A 16,734-nucleotide genomic window follows, 5' to 3' on the forward strand; every position below is an offset into this window, starting at 1 on the left:
GCTCACAAACTCCCTACACGACTCTCTAATCTTTGAACTGACCCAATGCCGCTAAAATTCATCGGTAAGATTCGACCTTATATCTTCTCCATCTCTACATTTTCTCTTGCTGTTTTTCTTCATTTTCATCTTTTTTCCTCTGGATATCTAAAATTTGCAGTGTTTTGCATTTTGATTTTGGTTTTTCTTTTCTTAGCTTGTTCGTATTTTTACTGTTTGGTTTTCATTGAATCCAGGTTCTTGTAAATATTTCTTCAATTTCAAGGATGTGGTTAAACTTAAAAGNGTGGGTGTTGTGTACCCCACGTGTGAATTAATGGCTGTGTTATGTGCCGAAGTTACCGACATAATGTGAAATTGTTTGTTGTTAGATTGCTTGCAGGTAGATTGCGATTGTTGGGTAATGTTTATCTTACTGTATTTATTATTGATGGTTGTTTTCGAAAACCTTTGTTTACTTTCGAGTGACCATGGATCCCCTTACTTAGCCGTCGTGCTAACTACACTTCATTGTGTCATTTATCAGATGCAATCTAGTACAGGTTCTTGCAGCCCTTCGGACTCAGATCCGTCTGAGTTCGAGTTCCCTATATATGATTATGATGATTATGCACAGTACCTATTAGATGGAGATCCCTATGCCCATGGCTATGCACCTGACCCGCCGACGCTGATTTGTACTCCAGACCCCACTCCTGCTCCAGTCTCGCCAGAGGTACCTGTGTGGACCCCTGCTCCCGTCGAGCCTCTGTGTCCCTTCGATGCCCTACAGGCCAGTCATGGGTTCTATCCCATAGAGATCGTTCCTGATAGCCGTCCTCTAGAGTTCTTATTAAAGAAAAAAACTGCTTTTTCTTCAAGATTAACCATCCATAAACAAAGCTTAGATATTGTTGATACAATTTACAATTTTTAATAATTATTATTCACAGATAGCATGAGTGAGATGCTAGTATTTGTAATAAAAAAAGCAAAAATTGGAAAAAGTGAGGTGTGGAATCTTAACTATTCACTTGCCAGCCTTACAATCACCCATCATTTCCTTTATGCAGTTCACTCAGCCTTAACAATTCAGTCGTCACTGTTCATTGCCTGCAACTTGACAATTCAAGTAGACTATTTTTGCAGTTCACCCGTGACTTGGGTAGGTGAAATTATTTTGTTTGAAAAGATGGAAATGTAGCAGTAAGGAATAACCTCTAGTGAACTTTGTTCAATTTGAAGACGCATGGCAAGTTATTCGGTGTGTAAATCACGGTCCAAAATGACGTTGTTGAATTTTATGAGTTAGAATAATATAATTCTACATTATTAGTCATAATAATATATTATGTGTTGGAATAATGTACATTATATGTTAAAATAATGTACTTTATGTGTTAAAATAATATACATTATGAGTTAAAATACTGAAACTTCTACGATAAAATAATACATATTATTTGTTAGAATAATATACTTTGTGTTAGAATAATATACATAATAAATTATAAAAATGTATATTGCAGTTGATCACGTAAAAAAAGCATTATCCAAAACAAAGTCGTTTTTTAGATGGTAATCCACACAATAACGATTGGACACGCATATATCAAACACTTTTATCAGTCTTCAACACTTTAACTCTTTTGTTTTTTTTTTGGAAAAACTCTCTTTCTTAAATTCTCAATTTTTGCAAACTTTAAACACTCAGCTCTCATTATTTCCGCTCTCCATCTTCTGCTCACAAACTCCCTACACGACTCTCTAATCTTTGAACTGACCCAATGCCGCTAAAATTCATCGGTAAGATTCGACCTTATATCTTCTCCATCTCTACATTTTCTCTTGCTGTTTTTCTTCATTTTCATCTTTTTTCCTCTGGATATCTAAAATTTGCAGTGTTTTGCATTTTGATTTTGGTTTTTCTTTTCTTAGCTTGTTCGTATTTTTACTGTTTGGTTTTCATTGAATCCAGGTTCTTGTAAATATTTCTTCAATTTCAAGGATGTGGTTAAACTTAAAAGATTTTGGAAGCTAGGAATCATCATTACGGTCGCGATTTCTTTGTATAATTTAAGGTAATTTATACATTTATATTGATTTTATGAGTATGATGTAAATATAAATTTTTTTTATTAAATTCAATTACATTTTAAAAATATTTTGAGGCATTAATGTTATTTAGTGCAAAAACACTTTAGATCACAATAGTAGTGACGGGATGAGTGAGCTTCTCCATGCAGATGCGAGAAGAGCAAGGTTTTGAAGGATAAAGTAGTCTCTGCGGTGGGGTGTGTTTTTTCACCCAAAAACTGGAAAAATAATAGTTATGATACCGAAATGGGATACTTTATCCCCAAATAGGATTCTTTTTCGCAGTTGATACCAAAATGTGATGGTTTTTTAAAGGAGGAAAAATGAGGAAAAGAGACATTCTTGGTAGCCTTTTTTGAGAATGGAAAAACGCTACCAAGAATGCCATTTCTAGACTTTATTAAAAAAAATGAAATATACCAAGGTATTATACTGGTGTACTGTGGTTATTTGATTAAGATTTGTTTGTAATGATTATGGTCATGTCAATTAATTATTGAATTAGAAATAATTAGTATTTATTAGGTAATAATTAGATGGCATTAATTATAATATTAAATTATTAATTATTAATTATATAACAGTATATTATTAAATTTTGTAGTAATAATTCAGGAATATTTTAGTATGGTAATTATAATCTATCCTGGCTAATGAATAGATAATAATGTATTATATAATAATGATTAGATAGAAGCATTCTCAAATAATCATACTGGCATGAGGATACATACTAAGTGAGCATCCTCATTAGGAACATGTTTTATCACCAGAACTTGTTATTAAGTGAGCATCCTCATTAGGAACATACTGGCATGAGGATACATAACCCTTATGCCCACTTAGTGTTCTTGATACTGTTAAATTTCCATCACTATCTGGAGGGGGGTTCAAATTGAAAATAGAGCAAACACTATCAAGCCCTCCACAAGCAACAGTCTGCCCAGTTGGAGAGAAGTTCTCGTGAATGCACCCCGGCGGGTTATTATTGAATGAGCTTCTCGTGAAGTTCTCGTTTTCATTTCTTTCTTATATATGCACAAGAATTAAAATTTTGTAATTTTTGAGTTTTAAATATAATTTTATACATTTATTAGTTGTCATAATGAGAATTGTTTCTTCTTTCATAATGTTGTTTAGTGTATCAAAACTTTTGCAAAAAGGGAGAAATTTGGAAAGGAAGTTGTAAAGAAAGAAAAATACGGAGTAATATATCAAACGGAATAAGCTTAAACTAGTATAGGATTAAAAGAAAGAAAAATTAAATTTAATTCCAGTTTACCATCTTAATCAACGCGGTCCATTTGCGGAAATTCCACGTCGGAGATGTGGAAGTGTAAACCGGGACAACGGGTGCCACTAGACCACAAGGTCTTTGGCTGGTAAAATATGAATATAAATGTATCCAAATTTGTAAAATACTATGCATTAAGTTGTTAAGTATAGTAAAAAAAATTCTATTAAATTTACCTTAAAACAAATTATTGTAAATCAATTCCGTATTAATATTAAAGTGTGCAGGACCCAAAATGAGATGGGCCTTTTCGATCCAAATTAGCCACAACGCAGAAAAAGGGCCATCATTTACTAGCTATCCTACACGTGTCGCCTAGAAATTCACAGAGATTCTAAATTCATGCAGCAAACGCGCGCAGGTATGGAGCATCAGTTGATCGCGAAACATCGCAACAAGCACTCAACGATCATCTACAAGAAGGAGGAAATTGTATACGGATCGGAAGTATTTGAATGTAGAGAGGTTTGTGCAGTTTCGGTGGCCATGGAAACCAAGTTAGTAGAGCGGTTGGAATCAGTGGCGGACCGTCTGGAGGCGCTGTGTTCCGGCGGATTCCAGGCGTCGAGGTCGCTGAATGTAGACGGATATGCAGCGACGGATCCGTCGATAGTTGTATTCGACGGTCTGATTTCACAGTACATCGGGGCGATTACCAGCGCGGCGGAGAAGATTGGAGGACAAGTTTTGGATGCATCCATGATCTTAGAGGAAGCATTTTTTGTTGAAAAGCAGCTTCTGATCAAAGTCAAGGAAACTCAGGTTAATTTATTCTAATTAAATCCATAGATCAACTTGTTGTTCCATACTTGGTGGAAATTTTTGAATTAATTTGAAAATCGCAGTTCCTCCATTTCATTTTCATGTTGAGATCATGCTATGTGTCCTGTTCAGTTATCGATAAATTTGTTTAGATCTTACACTCACATTATGTATGGATTACCTAGAAACCCGATATGAAAAGTATGCCAGAATTTTTGAAGCCCTTGAACGAAGTAATTATGAAGGCTTCATCAATGACAGAGGGGAGTAAATCTGATTTCTCCAACCACTTGAAGGCCACAGCTGAAAGTCTAACAGCCCTGGCATGGATTGCTTACACAGGAAAAGAGTGCGGTGAGACACATCCAAGCTTTGTATCTCACTTGTTAATAAGTATGTATATGCAAACTGGTTACTTATGTCACAGTTGTTCATAGGTATGAGCATGCCCACTGCTCATGTGGAAGAAAGCTGGCAGACAGCTGAATTTTACTCCAACAAGGTACAATGGTTTAGACATTTTGTATTCTTTAACTTTTTTTTCTTTGGGTGCCAATTTTAGTTCTTAACTGGGATTGAATTTGGCAAAAAATTGAAATCAACGATATTATTAGGTCAAATTAAAAAAAATAGGACTAAATGGGGAAATGCAAAACTTGGGTATTTTATTGATGCTTTACATGATCATCATTTTGGCCAACTACTTTTTCAGAGTGAGATGAAGCCATTTCTATTTCTAATTCCTGAACCAATTTTCATTGCATCATAGATTCTTGTGGACTATAAAAACAATGATCCCAATCACATTGAGTGGGCAAAAGCTTTGAAGGAGCTTTATGTACCTGGCTTGAGAGATTATGTGAAAAGTCACTACCCATTGGGTCCTGTATGGAATGCTACAGGGAAGCATTTTGTATCTGCACCTCCAGCTCCATCTTCACTTTTCACGTCTGGATCTCATCAGTCTTCATCAACAAATTCAAAGGGAATGTCTGCTGTTTTTGCAGAAATAAATTCTGGAAAGCCGGTAACATCCGGTAATTTTTGTTCTTGGCAGCTTCTTTTTTATTTGATCTCAGTTTTATGTTGTAATCTTTGTTTTCTTTCTAGTCTAGGTTTGAGAAAGGTAACAGATGATATGAAATCAAAGAACCGGGCAGATAGAAGTAGCATTGTTGGAGATACTGGGAAGAAAGGCTCTGCTAAGTCAGCATTTTCCTCTAGAGCAGGAAATCCAAAACTAGAGCTCCAAATGGGTCGCAAGTAAGCACCTACATTTCCTGATTAATACGTGTTTGATCATTATGAAATTTGTGAAATGTGTTTCTTGCAGATGGGTGGTTGAGTATCAAATTGACGAGAAGAATTTGGTTATTGATGATTGTGATCCCAAGCAGTCTGTATATGCCTTTGGGTGCAAAGGTTCTGTTCTGCAGATCCAAGGTAACTTTTGCTTCTGGCAAAGTAAAGTCTGATCTAGTGTCAGCTCGGTTATAAACTGCAGAATAATTCTTTGTTTTTTTGAGCAATAACTTTGAAAGAGCTAACTTGTGTCAAACGATGATATTTTGCAGGAAAAGTAAACAACATAACCCTTGATAAATGCAGTAAGATGGGTGTTTTATTCACGGTGAGTGAGAAACTTTTTGAACATGGAACATGTCCTTTGAATATGAAAAATTAATGGGCTAATTCAAAAACTTCACAGGATGTTGTGGCAGCTTTTGAGCTTGTTAATTGCAAAGGTATAGAGGTGCAATGTCAGGTATTTTGCTTTTACTCTACTGAAAAGAGCTTTACTATTCTATTCCATTGCCATTGACATTGAGAGTTCAGAAGTTAGTATCTGTTCTTCCTCCTTGTTTGTGTTATGGGACATGGGTTTATATTTCTTTGGTTCTACATTGGTTCTTTAGGGTATTGCACCAACAATTTCAGTGGATAATACATCTGGGGTCCAGTTATACTTGAGTAAAAATTCATTGGAGGCTTCTATTACGACAGCTGAGTCTACTGAAATCAACGTTTCAGTGCCTGCTAAAGAAGGGCTTGATTATGATTGGGTATGCTTCTCCTTCCTAGTATACCAAACCTATAAATCCATGTTTAATGCGATATTTTCTACCCTTATTTCAAAAAGAAAAAGACAATTTCCATCAATTTTAATATTTTCTTTATTGAAGTGTCAGGCAATCCTACCCTATACATAATCTGATGTGATATGCTTGAGACACTTAATTTTTCTTTTTATTTGAGCTACTCAAATTTCATGGTTTTAGCTGCTACAGCTTAAACCATTAAGCGAAAAAGAGACCAAATAAGTTGCAGGGTTGCTACAAATAGTTAAAATGAAAACATTTATATATTGAGAATTTTGTAATTTATGTATATATGCAGGAGGAGCATGCATTGCCGCAGCAGTTTGCTCATGTGTACAAGGATGGGCAATTTGAAACTGTTCCAGTCACCCACTCCAGTGGTGGTTAACTGTTAATCGGTGACACTAATTTTGACTTGTTAAAACGTTTGATCAAATTCTTTTAATTTGTTATTTATTTCAAATACTCTAGCATATGCACCCCGGCGGGTTATTATTGAATGAGCTTCTCGTGAAGTTCTCGTTTTCATTTCTTTCTTATATATGCACAAGAATTAAAATTTTGTAATTTTTGAGTTTTAAATATAATTTTATACATTTATTAGTTGTCATAATGAGAATTGTTTCTTCTTTCATAATGTTGTTTAGTGTATCAAAACTTTTGCAAAAAGGGAGAAATTTGGAAAGGAAGTTGTAAAGAAAGAAAAATACGGAGTAATATATCAAACGGAATAAGCTTAAACTAGTATAGGATTAAAAGAAAGAAAAATTAAATTTAATTCCAGTTTACCATCTTAATCAACGCGGTCCATTTGCGGAAATTCCATGTGGACCCGGCGGCTTCCAGTCAATGTCTCCATTCGCCGTAGAACAATTCTACGAACCCCCCACCATCTGAAAATTGTTCTGAAGACTGAACCGTGAAGCCATGGACCCCGTTGAGGCCGCGGCTCGCTGAATCAGCCAACGTTCAAAACTCGTTTTTCATTTAAAAAAAAAAAATCGAATTTCAGATTTCAGATTCAGATTGTTCGACTCTAAACCCTACAATTCTGTCAGGAGTTTTAGAACTAATCCCTTTGTCTTACTATCAAAATTCGTGCTAAGATGATTTAAGAGCGGATTTTTCAAAGGAAAAACNGTATCAAATTGACGAGAAGAATTTGGTTATTGATGATTGTGATCCCAAGCAGTCTGTATATGCCTTTGGGTGCAAAGGTTCTGTTCTGCAGATCCAAGGTAACTTTTGCTTCTGGCAAAGTAAAGTCTGATCTAGTGTCAGCTCGGTTATAAACTGCAGAATAATTCTTTGTTTTTTTGAGCAATAACTTTGAAAGAGCTAACTTGTGTCAAACGATGATATTTTGCAGGAAAAGTAAACAACATAACCCTTGATAAATGCAGTAAGATGGGTGTTTTATTCACGGTGAGTGAGAAACTTTTTGAACATGGAACATGTCCTTTGAATATGAAAAATTAATGGGCTAATTCAAAAACTTCACAGGATGTTGTGGCAGCTTTTGAGCTTGTTAATTGCAAAGGTATAGAGGTGCAATGTCAGGTATTTTGCTTTTACTCTACTGAAAAGAGCTTTACTATTCTATTCCATTGCCATTGACATTGAGAGTTCAGAAGTTAGTATCTGTTCTTCCTCCTTGTTTGTGTTATGGGACATGGGTTTATATTTCTTTGGTTCTACATTGGTTCTTTAGGGTATTGCACCAACAATTTCAGTGGATAATACATCTGGGGTCCAGTTATACTTGAGTAAAAATTCATTGGAGGCTTCTATTACGACAGCTGAGTCTACTGAAATCAACGTTTCAGTGCCTGCTAAAGAAGGGCTTGATTATGATTGGGTATGCTTCTCCTTCCTAGTATACCAAACCTATAAATCCATGTTTAATGCGATATTTTCTACCCTTATTTCAAAAAGAAAAAGACAATTTCCATCAATTTTAATATTTTCTTTATTGAAGTGTCAGGCAATCCTACCCTATACATAATCTGATGTGATATGCTTGAGACACTTAATTTTTCTTTTTATTTGAGCTACTCAAATTTCATGGTTTTAGCTGCTACAGCTTAAACCATTAAGCGAAAAAGAGACCAAATAAGTTGCAGGGTTGCTACAAATAGTTAAAATGAAAACATTTATATATTGAGAATTTTGTAATTTATGTATATATGCAGGAGGAGCATGCATTGCCGCAGCAGTTTGCTCATGTGTACAAGGATGGGCAATTTGAAACTGTTCCAGTCACCCACTCCAGTGGTGGTTAACTGTTAATCGGTGACACTAATTTTGACTTGTTAAAACGTTTGATCAAATTCTTTTAATTTGTTATTTATTTCAAATACTCTAGCATATGCACCCCGGCGGGTTATTATTGAATGAGCTTCTCGTGAAGTTCTCGTTTTCATTTCTTTCTTATATATGCACAAGAATTAAAATTTTGTAATTTTTGAGTTTTAAATATAATTTTATACATTTATTAGTTGTCATAATGAGAATTGTTTCTTCTTTCATAATGTTGTTTAGTGTATCAAAACTTTTGCAAAAAGGGAGAAATTTGGAAAGGAAGTTGTAAAGAAAGAAAAATACGGAGTAATATATCAAACGGAATAAGCTTAAACTAGTATAGGATTAAAAGAAAGAAAAATTAAATTTAATTCCAGTTTACCATCTTAATCAACGCGGTCCATTTGCGGAAATTCCATGTGGACCCGGCGGCTTCCAGTCAATGTCTCCATTCGCCGTAGAACAATTCTACGAACCCCCCACCATCTGAAAATTGTTCTGAAGACTGAACCGTGAAGCCATGGACCCCGTTGAGGCCGCGGCTCGCTGAATCAGCCAACGTTCAAAACTCGTTTTTCATTTAAAAAAAAAAAATCGAATTTCAGATTTCAGATTCAGATTGTTCGACTCTAAACCCTACAATTCTGTCAGGAGTTTTAGAACTAATCCCTTTGTCTTACTATCAAAATTCGTGCTAAGATGATTTAAGAGCGGTGTCTTACTATCAAAATTCGTGCTAAGATGATTTAAGAGCGGATTTTTCATATCAAAATTCGTGCTAAGATGATTTAAGAGCGGATTTTTCAAAGGAAAAACAAAAATGTCAGTAGCGGAGCTCAAAGAACGGCACATGGCAGCGACGCAGACTGTAAATTCTCTTCGGGAACGATTGAAGGAGAAACGTCTTCTTCTTCTCGACACCGATGGTTATTTCTCTATTTTTCTAATCTTTTTGTCAATGAACTTTGCTAAAAGTTGAGTTTCTTTTTCCTGGAAATGATTGATGGTTAGTATCTGATCGTATCCGTGTTGACTTCATGGCAGTTGCGACGTATGCAAGGTCGCAAGGTAAGACTCCGATCAGCTTCGGCCCTACAGATCTGGTGTGCTGTAGAAACTTGCAAGGTCACACAGGCAAGGTATAATTCTTTCTCCACTCTATGGGATTTCACCAGCTACTAAAGTTTGCAGAATAAATATTTTAGTACTTCGGTGTAAGCTTGTGGTTTAATTGATAGTAAATTATTAAAATGTTATCCAGATAGGTAGAAGCTTTTGCTCATTGCTCTGATCAGTCAGATGAGAGAGTTTGATTTTCTTGAATGTTTCTGAGTTCCATATTTAGCAACTCTGCAACCAAAGACCAATTGCTTTAGTAGCCTAGCTGCAATGAATTACCCTGCAGGAAAGAGGGAAAAAAGCAAAGAACCCTAGTTGTAGGGTTTTCTTTTTCTTCTTTTAGCTAAAGATCTTCCTGTATTTCAGAATGGGTAAAGATTAAAATTGTCTAACAGCATAGAGGTTGCACAGATATGAGATATGTTAGTTTTATTCTTCTTTTTCCCCCTCTCCTTTTTGATAAGTTGAACTTGTCTTAAAAATTTGCTTGACCAAAATATGCATGCATTTGCTTTATCACTATTTCACATTATAAATTTACTTTTAATACTTGATTGCTCCAATCCCTTAAATCTTTTGGCAGGTGTATTCACTGGACTGGACTCCTGAAAAAAATCGCATTGTCAGTGCATCTCAAGATGGCAGGTTAATTGTTTGGAATGCTCTTACAAGCCAGAAAACTCATGCGATTAAGCTACCGTGTGCTTGGGTCATGACCTGTGCCTTCTCTCCAACTGGGCAGTCTGTTGCTTGTGGAGGGCTTGATAGTGTTTGCTCTATTTTCAATTTGAACCCCCCTCCAGATAGTGATGGAAATTCAACAGTATCAAGAACACTAAGTGGGCATAAGGGTTATGTATCCTCATGCCAGTATGTTCCTAATGAGGATGCTCACTTAATAACAAGTTCTGGTGATAAAACATGTGGATAAAACAAGTGCTCAACTTAGACAATAAACCAAAATATAAGTCCAAAAATTTAGAATTTTAAACATACACCATAACTTCTCAAATAATCTCAAGGGTCTACCTCAAAATGAACTGAATATTATGAGTTTTATTTTTATTATCTCCCAAAATTGTCTTGAGCCTTACAAACAAATATGGTCCTGGATTAATTTTGAAGAAACTATATACTCTATTAAATGCTAAAGAATTTATTTAAATAACAATGCATCACAAGTTAAATGTATTTGTTCTAATAAAATCCTTAATATTGTTACAACATTTTCATATATATTTTGCACAACCAAATGTTCAATAATTTGAACTTATGAATTTATATGAACAAGTGCAAAATTAATACTTGTGGAATCTTTAGTTGAGCATCTTAATGATTTTTTTTCTAAATGATCACTCCTATTGATTAAAATATTCTTCTGCGAAATTAATGGTATACATACTCATAATTGATTTGACCAACTAAATAATGAAAATATAAGTCCTCACCATTAGTTGGGCGTACTAAATAATTAATATTTGGTTCCAATTATAATCCAACTAAATGTATAACTAATGAGGACATAGCTCTCTACCATAGTTGGATATACTAAAATAATAAAATACATCTCTAAAAATCAAGATGAATTTTGGTTCAAAACATACATTTTATTCCAAAAGAGGTATATCATATATATCATGAAATTTCCTACAGTTAGTCCAAATAACTGAGCAAGTTTCGTGGATGAACTATTAAATGTTGCTAAATCTAGGAAGTAACTAAATACATGTTTTGTCAATACAAGCCATGAAATTTAGAATTATAGTTGAACTAAATTTATAAATTCTAAAAGATTGTGATAAAATTATTATCTAGCGGGTTGAGGAATTTATTGACATAAAATTTGTCTGTGGCTAAAGTTTTAATTCTATTAAATCCAATTAAAGCCCTTGTGATAATATTTTATCTCAAACATCAAATAGCCCGAAAAACCTAGTGACATAAAACTTGCCTGTGAGCGAAAGTTTTAATTCAATTAGATTCAACTGAAATTTTATGATGAAACAATTATTAAATTAAATGAAAAATCAAGTGACATAAAAACTTGCTTGTATACTAAAGTTTTATTCAACAAGCTTCATTACAACCATTGTGATAACTAAAAAAAAATAATTAAGAAATCATATTTCTTTTCTTAATCCTTGTGGGCAAATTAAGAAATATGACCTAAAATTTACATCATAAAACTAAACTTCATGATAGAGATGGAAATTATTTATAGATAATCATATAGTAAATAAATTTATTTAGTTCAATCATCGCTGATAAAATTACTAAACTACATTCCGATACATAATTGCCTTTGGGCTAAATTATGATCATAGTCCAGTATTTAATCCTAATTAATTGTACAAATATAACGAAATTGCTTGTGGACTAAATTCCATACAATTAATCACAACTTATATGTCTAAAACTTTATGTGATCAAGATAAACCGCTAAATATATAATTTTAACTGATTAAAAATGTTGTGGCTACTCCCCAACCAGATTAAAATTAAAATATCACTAGACAATTATCAATTCCTTGCATGATCTTTATGTGATGAAACTTAATAGAAATCAGTAAATTAAAGATGCTATGACTATTCTTTAATGAACTAAAACCAAATCACATTAGCAAAGAATAATTAAAATTTTAACAAACAGATTATACCAGATTGTGATGGAAAAATCAAAATATATAATATTTAAGGGGACTAATGACACAAGATGTTCTTAAGTCATGACCATAAAATTATTATGGCTCCCCAATTCATATGTACTTAATGTGTAACTGTTTGGGGTATAAGCCTATAACACTGTAGGATTATACACCATAAATCTGTAAGGTTCACCTATGTATAAAGCTTAAAAAATAGTCGACTAAATTAACGGACGAAATGTACTTAAATTCAGACACTACTACAACTAAAGTTTTGCATAAGTCCAACTTAATTATGAACTAATATAATTTCATCCTAAACTATGCATTGCTAAATGCATAATAAAATTGTATAATTTAAAACTGAATATTATGCTTAGGAAAAATATGCATCAAATTAAATATTAAACTCATATATTTCAAACAAATTGTATAACTTTAAAAAAATTAATAAAAACTTTCAAAGTATAGAATTAATATCCAAATGCTAATATGAGTCCAAATCAAAGGGATCCAACATTTTGAATAATGAAAAAATGGATATATACTATAAAATTTCAAATTGTAAATCCATGACAAAATGCTTTAATACATCACACCAAATTTTGTGAGAAATAGACTAAATTTACAAATTCTAACTATATCAAGCCAAAAATATATGTTATATATATATATATATATATATATATATATATATATATATATATATATATATATATATATATATATATATATATATATATAAAAGACACCGGAATCTAGCCAATCAGGATAGTCTATTTTCCCGCCCAGATTAAACAACGTCGTTTTTTTTTTTTGGAATATTTATATTACCTATTTTAAAATCATGTAATCCCGCCTATTTAGTGTCATTTTAGCCTGAATTATAGGGTAATGTCCTATGGGTGCTTTCTTCGCCGGACAATGATTTTTAAAATGGATTCCAAAATGTTACGGAAAAAATAAACCGGCAAAATAAGAAAAGACGGGTGTAGATGTGGAGTTGTAATAAAAAAGGTAACACTCCTCTTCATGAGGAGTGTTAGCTTTTATTATTTTTTAACAAGTGCTAATGATTTGTCTAATTATTATTGTGAGTTAAAGATAAGATAGTAACGCAATAATTAATTGATGATTAGTTAGTAACGCAAGCTAGTAAAAAGAATGAAGAACATAAATGAACACGTTATATAGTAAATAGATAGTTCTAAATGATAGACTTAAAAAATCTACAAATACAAAATCACTTACGACAAGGATAATTAATTAATTGTAGAGTAAGGAAGATGACCGTAGTATATTCTTGCGCATCTATCTCGTTTAGAAAGATCGTTGTTTCAGGTGCATTTAAACCCAACATTTGTAAAGTCATTCAATATTTTTTTTTAAAATTAAAAATAGATCCATTTGTAAATTGGGGTTGTTTCATTCGCTTCATCTTCATTTCAACAGTTTGGGGAGTACTCACCATATGGAGTTGTTTCATTCGTTCCATCTTCATTTCAATATCCAAATTATACAACCCCAGCAAGTGCAGTGTACGACCCCACCCAACCTGGGTCATCCTATCAACAACCCCAACCTCACATGCATAATTATGAACCTCGTCCTACATACAACAATATGCCTTCGAGCTACCCAATACAGGACTTTCACAGAGGAGAGTCATCCGATCAAGGTGGTAGGCAATTGCAATTACCGACAATGGATGAGTTTCTCCCTCAGCCGGTCTAAGAACAACAACGACGGTAATCAACGAGGCGCGGCCGCCTGACATTATGTGGAACTGGTTCGCGACATTACCACCTTAGGTACAAACATATATGCAATTTCCCTAATTTATATTGCCATTGAATTTATTGTTTTTAACATCATTAACTTAACTTGCCGGGAACACCACTAAATTTTTGGATGAAGCAGGTGCTTTATTTTATTTTACAGATGTATATTAAATATGTTGAATTGTATTAATTTAAAACCGAAATTTATCGTACAAGTTTTAGCGTTACTATTATCTTTAGCTCACGACAATAATTATTGCACAAGTATGATAAAATAATAATTTTATTATCATCAATCCAAATAATTAAAAAAAAATCATACAACTAATCAATTAACCATCTAATCATCAATTAATCATTAATAACTAATCATTAATAACTAACTAATAAGTGAAAGCTAATTAATTATATCATTAGAGTAATCATCAACATTCCGTAAAAAATAATAAAAACTAAACTAGTCATTGAAAGTCAGGTGATCATTAGACAAATCATTAGACAATTGTTAAAAAATAATAAAAGCTAACACTCCTCATGAAGAGGAGTGTTACCTTTTTGACTACAACTCCACATCTACACCCGTCTTTGCTTATTTTGCCGGTTTATTTTTTTCACAACATTTTGGAATCCAATTCAATTTACCCTGTCCGGCCGGGTAATGATTCATGGGCTATTGTACACTTAGCAGTCTCATTTCTTTTAGGTGGCGTGTGATTGCAGTTTACTAGGGGTATGGGAGGTTGTTATAATATTTTATTTCTTACAGACCTGATTCTACCCTTATAAATACATGCATATTTCTTGACTATTTACAAACACAAAACTTAGAGAAATAGGTTACAAGTTTGAGAGCTTTTCAAAATTTCTGTGATTAGATTGTGCAAACATTTCAAAACCAGTGGCTGTTTTCTTCTTCATGTTTCCACTATATCTGGCCAATTTATAGTTGGTGTGCAGCTTAATCCATAGCAAACCAGTAAGGTTATCCGATTGCATTGTGTCCGGAATTATGTAGTTACTAAAAAAAGGTAGAAACAATCATTAGAAGTGAATTCCATGATCAGCATGTTGGTTATTCATATGTTAGCATGAAATGATTTCTTATCTTTATTCCTTGTATCTAATTCTATCTAATTATGTTTTTCCCTTTGTGTTTTAAATCTAGGGTATGTTCATCCATGTGCATATACCTAAGGACATTGTGGCCAAATATAATAACAAAGTTTATGGTATTAGAAATTTCCTATGTATCACTAACTTTTTCAAATACAAAACAAGCACGCTTCGTTACATGATCAAATTCAAACATGACGCACTTGTGAAGGAGTATAAGCGTATGAATTTTCCTAAAACCATGTTTCGCTTCAAGAGTTTTGAAGCTATACTTTCAAAACAAGAAATTGATGAGAAAGTGTTGATAGGTAAGAATTTCCAGAACTGATATGTAAACAACAGTTTAATATTAGCTCAAAATACTATAGGGTGGAAGATTACTACCTAAATTTGTGAAGTAATATACTTCAGTTTTTAAATGCAGATATCATTGGCCGTGTAGTGCAGATTTATTCTCCAATGGAGAAGGTAATAGGTGAAAAATGACTAGGCTAATTGACTTTGTTCTTGAAGACATTAGGTATGTCTCTTTATTCTATTTCCGTTTATGGTTTGTTTTTCAAATGTGTCTTAGATGATTTTCTGCTGAATTAAAATGTTATAACAAAAAAAAATCTTTGCAGATGACATTAGAAAAAGCAACAAATTTGCAGAAGAGTAAAAGTGCAGCCTCAAGGGCTATTTTTAATAATTTCTGCCGAGCTCTTGATCATCAACTGGAATCAATTTCTCTTGATATAAGTGATGCCAACCTTGTAAGTACAAAATAACTGTACCATAATTATTTAAATCCTGTATATTATTCATTTGAATTGTCCGTATAACACAAACTGATTTATTTTTTCTGACTACTCTTAACAGGTCTTCTTCAGTATCCTCCGACACCAACATTTCTACTTGATGTGCTTTAATTTTATGACATCAAGACTTCAAGTAATTGACAACAGGCCTACTCCTGAAGGAATTAAAGCTAAAGGCAAGTATGAGGAATGTCCAGAGAAACTAATAAGAAATCATATCTCTATTAAATTATGTGTATTGATTCAATAGACTATGTGTATCGTTGTTTATAATTATGTACATTATATGCTTTTAAGAGTATTTTGTACCTACATACTAATTACACACAACTATATCGATATTCTACAGTTGGCTGCCTTCACTAAGTACCTCACCCTAAAGAAGAATCCACTTGCAAAGAAGATGAAATCTATGACAGTGGAATACATGGAGATGCCTTGGCAAAATGAAGAAAATGCTGTAGATTGTGCCATATACTCCATGAGGCATATGCAGACTTATACAGGCACGTCAATAGCAGACTGGGATGCAGGACTCAGTGGAGGCCAAGAAGATGTAAGTACAAAAATATTCTTTCAACTTTCTTCCATATTAAAATATTTAACATTTCATTTCTAATTAATTTTGCATTCTGTTGTTTGCAGTATACATTCCTCACATCACTAAGAGCTAAATATGCAGCGACCATACTCATGTCACCAATTAATACCTTGCTACCAGAAGTATCCAAGGCAGCCAAGGAA

At 33.3% G+C, this 16,734-nt stretch overlaps 3 protein-coding genes across 3 annotated transcripts; all 3 read left to right on the forward strand.

Moving 5' to 3' along the window:
* Window positions 1-1,592: 1,592 nt before the first annotated feature.
* LOC116030393 (cyclase-associated protein 1-like) lies at window positions 1,593-6,841 on the forward strand. Its single transcript, XM_031272629.1, has 12 exons — window positions 1,593-1,785; window positions 1,958-2,060; window positions 3,598-4,132; window positions 4,318-4,486; window positions 4,570-4,634; window positions 4,902-5,169; window positions 5,248-5,395; window positions 5,466-5,575; window positions 5,707-5,762; window positions 5,841-5,897; window positions 6,049-6,195; window positions 6,530-6,841. Exons 3-12 carry the CDS (start codon window positions 3,713-3,715, stop codon window positions 6,617-6,619), a joined length of 1,530 nt encoding a protein of 509 aa, XP_031128489.1. The 5' UTR covers window positions 1,593-1,785; window positions 1,958-2,060; window positions 3,598-3,712; the 3' UTR covers window positions 6,620-6,841.
* A 317-nt stretch (window positions 6,842-7,158) lies between these two features.
* On the forward strand, window positions 7,159-8,735 carry LOC116029839 (cyclase-associated protein 1-like). Its single transcript, XM_031271879.1, has 6 exons — window positions 7,159-7,167; window positions 7,364-7,469; window positions 7,601-7,656; window positions 7,735-7,791; window positions 7,943-8,089; window positions 8,424-8,735. Exons 1-6 carry the CDS (start codon window positions 7,159-7,161, stop codon window positions 8,511-8,513), a joined length of 465 nt encoding a protein of 154 aa, XP_031127739.1. The 3' UTR covers window positions 8,514-8,735.
* Window positions 8,736-9,122: 387 nt separating this feature from the next.
* Window positions 9,123-10,614, forward strand: LOC116030782 (guanine nucleotide-binding protein subunit beta-1-like). The gene is made up of 4 exons (XM_031273117.1): window positions 9,123-9,231; window positions 9,316-9,458; window positions 9,577-9,671; window positions 10,235-10,614. Exons 2-4 carry the CDS (start codon window positions 9,353-9,355, stop codon window positions 10,580-10,582), a joined length of 549 nt encoding a protein of 182 aa, XP_031128977.1. The 5' UTR covers window positions 9,123-9,231; window positions 9,316-9,352; the 3' UTR covers window positions 10,583-10,614.
* The last annotated feature ends 6,120 nt before the right edge of the window (window positions 10,615-16,734 follow it).

The sequence above is a fragment of the Ipomoea triloba genome, chromosome 9 (genome assembly GCF_003576645.1).
Source record: "Ipomoea triloba cultivar NCNSP0323 chromosome 9, ASM357664v1".
In the NCBI taxonomy this organism is placed as follows: domain Eukaryota; kingdom Viridiplantae; phylum Streptophyta; class Magnoliopsida; order Solanales; family Convolvulaceae; genus Ipomoea; species Ipomoea triloba.